Here is an 11,762-nt window from a genome sequence, read left to right as displayed (position 1 = left end):
ATAGATAAATGAAATAGTTTATTATCTCTGTCTGTGCTTGCATGTGATTCTGTGACCAAGGTTGTCAAGGAGTATTGCGCATATGGAATCTCCCATTCGTACATAATAATTTTTATCACGTAATGATTACAATTTACAATTCAATAATCGAGATTTCAGATTAGTGCTTCAGTACTCAGTAGTCGTGACCATTAAGAATTTCGGACTTGGTTAAACTTAATCTCTTATTATTTTTAAAATTGGTTTCTATTTTATTGTTACGTATCGTAAAATCGCGTTTGAAGTTTAAAACCACATTTCATAGCGCTGGGTATTTTCCCGTTTATCATCAGTCTTAGTTGTACGTGACATGTCCGTTCCGAAATTACAGTAAGTACCTTTGTAATAAGTAATGAAATCGACTAAATATTAAAAAAAAAAAATAATAATAATAATGATAATAATTATGACGTTTTTCAGTTAAAATGTCTGATGCCATACCACCTCTGATACCCGAAACTCCACCTCCCATGACCAAATTGGACTGGGAAGATGATGAGGATTTTATGGACTATCCTCATCTGGCCTTGGAACTGCCTTCTGAGTCTAGTTTAAGTAAGTGTTCAAAATTGCAGGTGTATGTGGTGAGACTAACATTGTGTTTCGTATGCATAAAGGTCCAGATGGTGGGTGGAATCCTATTGATGAATTATCACTTCCTTATGATGGTGATATTGTTCATGAACCAGCGGTTTGTATTGAAGCAAACACCAATGAAAGCTTGTTAAAACAGCCATCAAGTATTGCAAAGAATGGCTTATCTACAGAACCATCATTATCAGAACAGGAACCTAGTTTACATAATTTATCCATATGGAAAGATAAAAAAGAAGTGCCTTGCGAAAATATAAAGAAATTAACATCCAATGACAATTATTGTGATAATGTCAATGTAATAGACTGTAATACAGAGATCAAACCTAATGAATCCTCTGAAAATGTAATAGATAATAATAGGAAAATAATTAACGATGACTTGTCTTTAACTTCTGAACAATATATTTGTGACATAGTAAATGTAAAAAATAATATAATACCACAACATTTACCAAATTTAGTAGTTCAATTAAACAACTCTAAGGTATATGAAAATAATGAGATTTATCAGCCTGAAGCCAATGTTAATTTTGAAAAATCAACAGATCAAGATACTTTGGTTAATGGTCATTTAGAGTGTGTAGATATTGAAGAATCGTCCAATCAAACCACCTGTGTTCACAATGTTTTATTAGAAGATTTAAAAAATGATGTAAGTGACACTGATACACCTAATAGTATGTATGCATTGTTAACTGATAATTCATCAACTAATAATAATAATAATAATAATAATAATATGATTAAAAATGATCAAGAAGAATACACAGATTTCTGTGATTTTGAAACTGATTTGCCTCATTCTTTAAATGTGCCTTTACCAAACAGAACATCTCAAGAACACCATGAAATTATTGAAGATCCTCAAACTGTTAATCAACATGATTTTGAGAATTTACCTTTAAAACAAGAGTTTAATGATGAACATTGTAAAATATTGAAAAATATTTCTTTATTGGTTGAGAATAAAGTAGAACAAAATATAGAATCAATTAATGCTAATTGTTCAACATTTCAATACAATGAAAATAATGTTGGGCATAATTCGGATTCTGAATTTGATGAATTTTCTGACTTTCATGTATTTTCAAATTCAACTTCCAAAAAAAAATCAATATGTGGTACAAATGACGATGATGATTTCTGTAATTATGAAACTTGTAGACAAGACTATAATGATAAAGTAGAGTTCAAACATTCCAATGTTGAACCAGTGAATTGTGTTTCCAGTAATGACAATGGTTCAATATTGAAATCTGATAACCAAAAATGTATAATTAACAATGATGCTGATGATGATGACAATTTCTGTGATTTTGAATCTGGTTATATTACACCAGGTCATACAAGTGATCAAGTTATAGATTTAAAACAAAATTATGCAATATTAGATTCAGAAACCCATGTTCAACTTGATTATAAACAATTTTGTAAGGATGCTTTTCAAGGAGATTTTGTAAGCCTTTTTTTTGTATTAATACATTTATTTATATTAACTTTTTAATATTATTGAATATTAAATAGGAGTTATGTGAGGAAGCTGATTTGCAAAACTTAGATAATGAGTTAAATGAGTCTCATGTGTGGCAGAGTTTAAAAGATGTAGACTCAAGTCCAGCCCTTAACTATAATTGGACCAAATCGGAATCAAATAATGTTTTCCTTGCTTCACTCTCAATTGATTCTCGGAACATAGTAAGATCAACACCACATTTTACTAATGATTAAATTGTAAATATTTCATTTTTTTTTTATTAATATTGGATTTAAATATGGCAGTTGTATGGTGCTTCTTGGAACCCAAAAGTCCCTAGATTCGCTGCAAATATGTCTAATAATCCATTGGAACCATTAAAAGCTTCTAACAATGACACAACTGATACAAAAATATCGCAATCTTTTTCCAATGGTCCAATGCAGGTGAATTAAATTTCACTTTCTTAATAAACTTAATATCCTTAAGGCGCTAAATACATTTTTATATATTATAATGAAGGATACAGTACCGGACCCCGAATTCGACTGGAAAAGCAGTGGTTTAATAAATCCATTGGACTGTAAGTATTCCATAGATGTCTTAAATCTACAGTAAATTCTACTGTCTATAAATCATTTACATAATAATTTTTTTTCAAAATAGTATTCAAAATTATAAAAAAATCATTAAAAATTAAAAATTAGTATTTATTTTATAACATATAAAAGAAAATTTTAACTGCATAATATCTAGTCACTGAATTTTCTTAAGTGTTAATTTTGGATAAACATAAAATAGAGGGACTGGACAAATGTAAAATATCTTGCACATTCCTGTAACCCGATCCAAAAACAACCAGAATATTATCTAATAAAAACAAATAGCTTAAATTGTAAAAAAGTGGCATTTGATACCAAAGTTGTACTTTAAATCTCTATATATGTAAATAATAATAATAAGACATGGGTAATTTTGTAAATGGTACTTTATTTGTTTTAAATTATAAGACTATGATATATATATATATGAATAAATAAATATATTTATGAGATATTAATTCATATATATTTGTTTTGTTGATTAATTTTATAATTTTGAAACTATTATTTTATTATTAAATATAATTAAGAGATTTATAAATTTGAATCATGTTTTTGTTTTTGAATAATTCTAATCAAAAAAAAAAACAAAAATCAAAATTAATGCTAACAAATTTTGTACCATATTATTTAACTATTAGCAATTAGCAAATCCAATAAATAAATTGACAATAACAAAACTGTGCTGTGTAATTGGTTTCAAGTAGACACCTGAAAAGACAAATCAAGTTTTTTTACATCATTAACTATTTATGTTTATAATTGATAAATATTAGGGTAACAAAAACCATCAAAATAACAACTCTTACAATCTTTTAAATATTCAAAATACCTTGTAATAAATCTATATAATATACATAATACATATACATATATATATCTATTATACAGATCATTAATTGCATTATTTTCTAATAACTACTCATTTATACGAGGTATTTCTAATTATATCGTAACTGTATTATATGCGAGATTATATGTTTGGAATTTCTTGTTTTTCTTTATAATGTATTTAGAAATGTCTTATGGCGGATAAGGGGGGGGGGCACACAACAAATTTAAATTATACTTAATTATAAGTTATTACTCATATTTTCTATCTCAAAATAATGTAATAAAAATATAATATGGTGAATGGGTGAGGCACAGGCCTCATGTGCCGGTTATAACACCCCTGAATGTAGGATATAATAAATGGTGATAAGTATTAACCATAAGTTGCAACATAAATATTATTTTTTTTTTTTTAAATTCATATTTAATTTATTAACAATATGCAATTTTTGAATGTTTATGTAATTATGATTTATCATATAACTGGTTAAATGCTGAAATAATATATGTTATCATAAATAAACAATAATTCAATTACTTTTATTATTATTTTTATTCAGTCAAATTTGGTGTGGTAAGAGGTTTCTCATTGTCTTATCGTCTATTATTATCATTATATCTACTGAATTATTAAAAAAAATTAAACATTAAAAAATTGTATTTATCCTTTTTCTAGCCACAAGATATAGTAGATGGAAATTAATAAATCATTCTAAATTATTGACTTTGGTAAACACTTATATTAAGATAAATAGTGTTTTGTATTTTCGGCTGTTTAATATCTTATTTTTTATATATTAAATAAGTTTTTTAAATTATTTTCTTACACAGTTATATGGGATGAATTAATAAAATTTAATAACTTAATATATATGGTAATTTATTTTACGGAAGGCACTTCATACTTCAGAATACACTATTACTAACGTTTTTGAATATATTTCTTTTACATAATTTTTGAGTCATTATAACATAAATTTATTATTTATTATTTCATTATTTTGGAGAAAAATGAGATTTTTTGCTATATTTTATATTTATAGTTTTTAAAGTTTTCTACTGTTTTGAATGACAACATACACTTTCAATTTAATATTATTTGCAGTAAATTGGTCTATCAAAATCAAAATTTTCGGTTAACTAGTTTATTAGTTCTAACTTATAACTAATAAGTATTTAATGTTTTGATAACCAAAGTAGTGGATCAATATTTAGATTGATATTCCTATACCACTCCTCTGTTCAACTAAGCTTTAAATACTTTTAGATGTAACTCATAAATAACTTGTCATAAAATTGATTTTTATTTATCAAAGTACTCTAAAAAATGTTTAGCTTTGAAATAAAGAGTTAAAAATGCACATTGTCGTAAAAAAAAGTAAAAAATTGGGAAAATAGATTAAATTTTGTTTATTAATGACTAAATATTGTGTGAAAAAATATTTTTCAAGATTTTAATATTTTTTGAAATTATGAGTATTAAATCAAATGGATCACCTGGTATGTAATGTTAACTTATAAATTATAAAACGTTCTCTACATGAAGATTTTTGTCAATAAGTTGTATGTATAGTGTATATTATATGTATACAATTGTATTATATATCTTATGATTTTATTCAAGAAATTATTTTTTGACATCTCAGTAAATTTTCCCTGTGTGAACAAAGTATAATTTTCTTTACCACAAATGGTATATGACTACAAATCAAATTACATATTTATTGCTTATTAGTTATTACCAATTTCATTCTGATGAACAAATAATGTACCAAATAATATATTACCTCAATCCATATTTACGCGACAGCCAACATGTTATCTCTGAAGAGTTCACATTTTAAGTATATATTTTTGATTCCATCATATATTTTTTCAATTCAGTTAGATATGAAACAGTATTAATTTACATTTTTAACTTTTCATATTTTTTATACTAGACTGATCAATTGCATTGTTTAATATATGAGATATAGATACACAATTAATTAAAATAGTTTTACATTTTTAATATAGTCAAGTTATTAACTTTTGTTTAATGTAATATAAAATTTAGTTTCTTTTGTTAAGTCAACTTATTATATACCTACCAACACTGGTGTTGAAAAAGGAAATATTGGTAGTTAATAAATTTGTTTTTGGTAAAAATATAAAAATATTTGAAATTTTTATTTGATAATCTGGTAATTTATCTCACACGAATGCTTTTTACTAAATGAATTGCCTTTTAATCATGCTTAAAATAATTGTTAATTGGTGGTGGAGCTAAAACGTGCATTTATTATGGGCTAATTAGGTAATCATACGTCGCTACTCGATCTTGAACTCCTTGATACACTTGCACCATGCTGTACAAATGCTCGTGAGTATTTCTATTTTTGCTTAATGTGTAATAATTTGTAACAAAATAATGTTTTTAAGAGGGTGCTTTACCAGTATGTGTTGTTTCTGTCTTACAAATGTAAAATACACCAACTTTATATTGCTACTTTCAATAAAGGAGTGAATTGAATTACTTTCAAATTTTAAAGTAATAAATGATAACATTAAATGTGTAATTAATGTTTTTATATAATTTTAATTCAAGTAAGTTATTAACTCTAGCTTAACAATTATAATGTCATAAGAAAACAATATACAAATACTGATAATGTTATTAATTTTTACCTTTAAGTTAACATGTTTACTTAAATGTGAAAGCTGACAATATAAAATAATTTAATTAACTGAATGAAAATTTTGCTATTTTGCATATGTTGTAAGACGGATGTGACATGTGTGGATATCCTATGCATTTATGCATTGCTTTGCTGTTATGCTAAATGTTCTTAAACTTAAAAATTGAAGTAGTTCATTTTGTAATAGTCTTTATGGTACCATTTTTTATGAATTATTCTAAGTCTTAGTATGTTATTAATTAATAATAAATAATAATTTTACTCTAAAGTCTAAATAATAAGTATGTTTAAACTGTAAATGTTATTATTATGATTTTTGTGATTAATTGTTTTTCTTATAATTATATAATGTGTTCCATGAATAAGTGATCGGCCAGTGTCATATAATTGTGTACCTTAAGTTATGTAATAAACCTCTTTTAAGGGTGGGTCTAACTTTTCAATTTTTTAGTATTAGGTACTCCAACTTTATTTTTAACAAATTTGAACTTACTTTACATTTGTTAATGTATTTTTAGAACTTTTCAACTTTTTATTGTATTTTTTTAAATTTTAAAGGTACCTATTTTATTCTTCTATTAACTATCATATTCAATCAAACAATGAATGTACAAATCATTTTTATTGTTCTACAGAATAATACCTAGAATACTAAATTTTATCTTCCTAAATTTCACTTCTTTGAGAGTACATGCCTCACCTAAGCTCATTATCCAGTATGTATTTTCCATTGACAATAATTACCTCTATAATAACAATCACAAAAATTGTGTCCCTTTGAGCAGTATGTATTATCCATTGACAATAATTACCTCTATAATAACAATCACAAAAATTGTGTCCCTTTGAGCAGTGGTATCAATCAGAAATGATGAAAGATATGAAGACAAAATGTAGTATTCTATGCTCTATCATAGGTATTATTCTGTAGTATTATACAATGAAAATCAAAACTGTAGTATAAATAAATAGTATAAATATGTCGTCATTTATACTTATTCGAGATTTCCTTTCAAAAATGCTATTCTTTTCCAACCTTTTTTTACTTTATAAATTTAATAATAATGATTTAAACATTTCTGATTTGATTATGTATGTAAGTTTATTGTAAAATAAAATAGATTAATATATAAAAAAAATATTGCAATTAGAGTACAAAAGTTTTGAAGATACATCAATAGCAATTATTAATGGGTTCAATTTTGTTTAAAAAAAAGTTGAATAGCCATTTACTAAAAAAATAAAAAAGTTAGATCCACCCTTTAAAGGGTTTTTTTTTCATAAAATAAGATATTAGGTATACTCTCATATGAAGTAGGCTTGTCACTTCTTCATGTGACACATTGTGTAACTAATATAAAAATTATGAACGATTATAATTTACTAGCTTATTTTTGTATACAACATTTTTACTATACCGTATATACTATTATTATATAAATTGCTTCAATTATTTTAAGAAGTGTACATTTGCATAATATTATGTTTTGTTATAGAATTTTATTAAATTCATACCATTCTTAATTCTTATATCTTATTTTGTTTTTTCATACTTGAACATTATTCTTGCATATATTTCAATAATAATGTGAAAATGTACATAAATAATGTATTGATACTAAAATTTATATATTATTTTGAGAATTAATGAGTTACATATTTACTTCCAAAAATAAATTGAATATTGTAATATACATTATTTATAATTATATGAATAAACATGGTATAACTTGGGTTATCTTGTCACATCTGTACTTCATTCATATATTTTAATTTTTTATTTTGTGTTAATTAACTTTAGTTCAGCCTCAAACATGGAAAACATCTGAGGTTGTAAAAGAAGAAGAAACGCCCATTCAAAGTAGTCCTGAAAGTGTAGATGTGTTTGATGAGTTTTTCAGTGCATCATTACCGTCATCATCCGACAATCAATCAATAGATACCATTGAAAGTCCAAGTTCTTTCATAGCAACAGTGAGTCCTGAAGCACAAAGAATTTTGGATAATTTGCCTGATTTCAAGGTATTGCAAAAACCATATTTAGTGATATTAAAAAAAGAAAACAATTTATTTCTGAATTAATTTTTTTTTTATAAACAATATTATATAAGAATGCTAGATCACTGCAACGAGAAAGAATATCTTACATTTTTTCTTGTTCAAATCAAGTCCATTATGTGCAATAAGTTAAACTAATCTGTCCAAATTGTTTTCATTTGTAAATTAATTTAAAAAACTATTTTTGATTAATCTATGTATTCCTGTTAGTTTTTTGACTTTATCATAACAAAAAAATTATCATGATTCCCATGTTTTTAAAGGATTTTCATCTTCATGATAATGGAGGGTTTTTTTTTTAGAAAAAATTGTTTTTTATGTTCTTAACTTTATTTATTAATTTAAGAGGTTTAAGTTATAAAAATTAAAACTGAATTGTATTTCAAAAATGCATGAAAAAATTCATAATTGCTTTAAACTCCAAAAGCATTAGAAATATTTGTGCTTCTAAATAATAATTAATATTATTACATTTCTAGTCTATATGTAGCTTTCAAAACCTATTTTAGTATTTCATAGTTACTTATGCATTCAATATACAGAGTTCTATATGTTTTGTTTAAATAAAATATATGTTACCAGTTTTCTTAGTCGATATTTTAATTACTTCCATTTTTTTTGACTGGGTGTCTATCATTACATCTGTGTTCTATATAATATATTATCACATTGTAGCATATTTTCTGAGATTATCTGATCTTCTTCGCTTGTGTATTATTTATTTAATCTTTAAAAAATTTGTAATCATGAACATACATTTTTAACAATATCCATTATCTATAGTTAAATCAAAAACTTATAAATTAATTTACCTCATTCACTGAATGCCGTCGTGATAACAATTTACTGATTGCATACCTGATTACTACCTATGCACTGATTTATTGTTTTTCATAACTATTAGGTTAATAATTTCCAGTCTGATTTTTCATTATAAACTATAAAAGGCTACAATTTAATTACCAGCTACAAGTAGTTAATAGTTTGTTTGATTTAAATTTTCAATTGATTTATAGAACTCTGTACAAACTGCTCAAAAATAAAATATGGAATGGCTTATAGTTGTTGAATTTGCTTATAAATTAAGGATTGTTAACTGTTTTTGTTGTTGATAGATATTTAATTGTATAAATATTAAAATATCAAGATAATTGGATGAATAGAAAAAAAATGAATGTGAAAAATGTTTTAATAGTTAAATTAATGTTATATACCTACGTATAAACTAAACTTAAATGTTTTGTATTCATGTTTAATATGTTTATAATATGATACAGGGTGGGGCAGTAAAACAGCCAATTTCAAAGTCAAATTATAAAATATATAATCAAATAAAAATTAATTAATTGTTAGTATATTACAATGAAGAACATAACATACCATAGTATATTTTTTAAATAATTTTTCTTAAAGTGACTGCTATCTCTTCTTAAGCTTTCATTTTATCTTCCTTAAATTGGATGATGCATTAATATAACAATTAATACAAAATGAATTCTGAGCAGATACAAACTTCAATTATTCTTGTAAAACATCATCACAAAATTATGTTGTGTACTAAATTGTGCATTTTTTTTTAAAGGAATAATATTTTGTGAACAAAATTATTATTATAAATTATAAATTATTGTCAGTATCTTTTATTATTATCAGGAGAATAACCTATTTTTTAAATTGTTCGTTTTCCTTCCTCACTCTGTATTATATTTTAGTCAGTTCACCGACATTTCCTTGGTAGCTCATCTAGTCTTTTAATAGTTCTGTTAGATAGGTACCAAATATATATTAATTATATTATTTATATATAATACAATATGCTTCATATTTTAGTTTATTTTGGGAAACCTATTTAATTTTTCTTCATTGTTTTCAATGTGTTGTTTGTCAGTAATATTCCAATGGTTTTATTAAACCCGAGATTTTAAAACTGCATTCCTTTTTTTTTTGTTATCACCTTATTTATACCTTATATATTAATCCAAATTATTTATGGTAATATACATTATGGATTCAATTCGTATATTTTTTTCCATTAATATTATATTTGTAAGAATATGAGAATAATATGCTCAATTAATATTTGTTTTAATAAAAATGTTTAGCTGTTCAAATTTCTTGTTTCTGATACTAACTTAGTGGTGGTTTTGACTATATTTTCAAAAAGTTTTTTTCCTGAGACTGTAACTTAAACTAATACAGATAAAATATAAATTAATTTGCTTAAGGACTATCTAAAATAATTTCTAATAAGTTTAGTTTATATTAAGTTAAATATAAACCAAGTATTGTCGGTTCATATTTACAAATTATAATGGAACGATTCAATATGAGTACTTTTAACTTTTGACTTTGTGAGTTGCATGTTCATTTTTTATTCATTTATTTTTGTTTGTATTTATATATGTGTAATTAGCAAGCATACTAATTTAGCTTCATTGAGTAGTCAATAATCAGTGTTAACGAAAAAGACCATTGTTTTTAAATATTCCATAACTTAAAACATTCATATTTTGTCTGTGTGTACACTTTATAAATTCCTAAACTTATATCACTTACCTATCCAAAAAATAAAAATCGGTAGTTCTATGTAAAATAAAATATTTTTAAAGGTTTGATAGTTATCTTAGAACAAATTAAATTTTTTTTCAAATTGAATGAACTTTTGTAGCTATAAAGTATAACATTTATAAATTACTTATTTTTATGTGTTAAGTATTGTGCCACCTCACTTGCCTCGCTGCCAAAAACCGCCACTACAATTGACTTAAAGTATATTGAATACAATTTAATGTATTTACTATTTAGTGACATTTTATTCTTGACCTCATATTTTATCAAAAATCAGTAAATAGTTTATTTTCAATATTATTTTTTAGAAAATATTGGTGACTAACAATTAACTGTGATTAATGATTTTTATTTTATGTAAAAAATGGAATAAATAAAGTATTATTTTTTGTGCAATACAATTTTTAAATATTACTAAAAAGATAACTTATTGACAACTACAATCAAATTAAAGCAGATAGTAGCACCTTACATAATTTAATTGCTAAAAGTATTTTATAATTAAAAATGAAACATAATTTTTTCAACTTTTATATTTTAAATAGGTAGACACCACAATAATTGTTATAAAGCTATACATTATAAATGTATCTTTCATTTATTTTCATTCAATTATTTTAGATGTTTCAGACTGGTGTAGCAATATTTTATTTAATTTAAAAAAGATTAATGTGTCAATAACAAAGTTTTTTCTCTAAATGATTGAATAGTATACTAATGATGTGTATTTTATCTTATGTTTAAAGTGGATTAAGTACTTACATTTATTCAACAGCGTTTATTAATATTTTATATCTTAAGTGTTTACAATTGTTTAATGTAATGTTGCAAATTATAAATTGCAATAAGTCATTTATTTAGGTAGTTAAAGTATGTGTTTTAATATAAATATTCTTTGTAGTTACCACACAC

The 11,762-nt window shown here is 24.3% G+C and overlaps 1 protein-coding gene across 2 annotated transcripts; it reads left to right on the top strand.

Moving 5' to 3' along the window:
• The first annotated feature begins 3 nt into the window (after positions 1-3).
• On the top strand, positions 4-11,201 carry LOC111026759 (putative uncharacterized protein DDB_G0282133). 2 transcript variants are annotated; one of them, XM_022304892.1, is made up of 8 exons: positions 4-369; positions 460-594; positions 657-2,092; positions 2,161-2,331; positions 2,416-2,556; positions 2,633-2,693; positions 5,843-5,908; positions 8,026-11,201. In XM_022304892.1, exons 2-8 carry the CDS (start codon positions 465-467, stop codon positions 8,304-8,306), a joined length of 2,286 nt encoding a protein of 761 aa, XP_022160584.1. In that variant the 5' UTR covers positions 4-369; positions 460-464; the 3' UTR covers positions 8,307-11,201. The 2 variants fall into 2 exon arrangements, with proteins under 2 accessions (XP_022160584.1, XP_022160585.1); XM_022304893.1 differs by lacking the exon at positions 5,843-5,908.
• Positions 11,202-11,762: the final 561 nt, after the last annotated feature.

This window comes from Myzus persicae, unplaced genomic scaffold, assembly GCF_001856785.1.
Source record: "Myzus persicae strain clone G006 unplaced genomic scaffold, MPER_G0061.0, whole genome shotgun sequence".
NCBI lineage: Eukaryota > Metazoa > Arthropoda > Insecta > Hemiptera > Aphididae > Myzus > Myzus persicae.
Note: the sequence above shows the minus strand (reverse complement) of the source record. Positions and strands in the feature narration are given on the sequence as shown.

Excerpts from the sequence above, each read along its gene's own strand:
- LOC111026759 (XM_022304892.1), top strand. The coding sequence starts at position 465 with ATGTCTGATGCCATACCACCTCTGATACCCGAAACTCCACCTCCCATG. Across the intron at positions 595-656 it reads GCCTTCTGAGTCTAGTTTAA|GTCCAGATGGTGGGTGGAAT; the intron begins GTAAGTGTTCAA and ends GTATGCATAAAG. Across the intron at positions 5,909-8,025 it reads ACCATGCTGTACAAATGCTC|TTCAGCCTCAAACATGGAAA; the intron begins GTGAGTATTTCT and ends AATTAACTTTAG.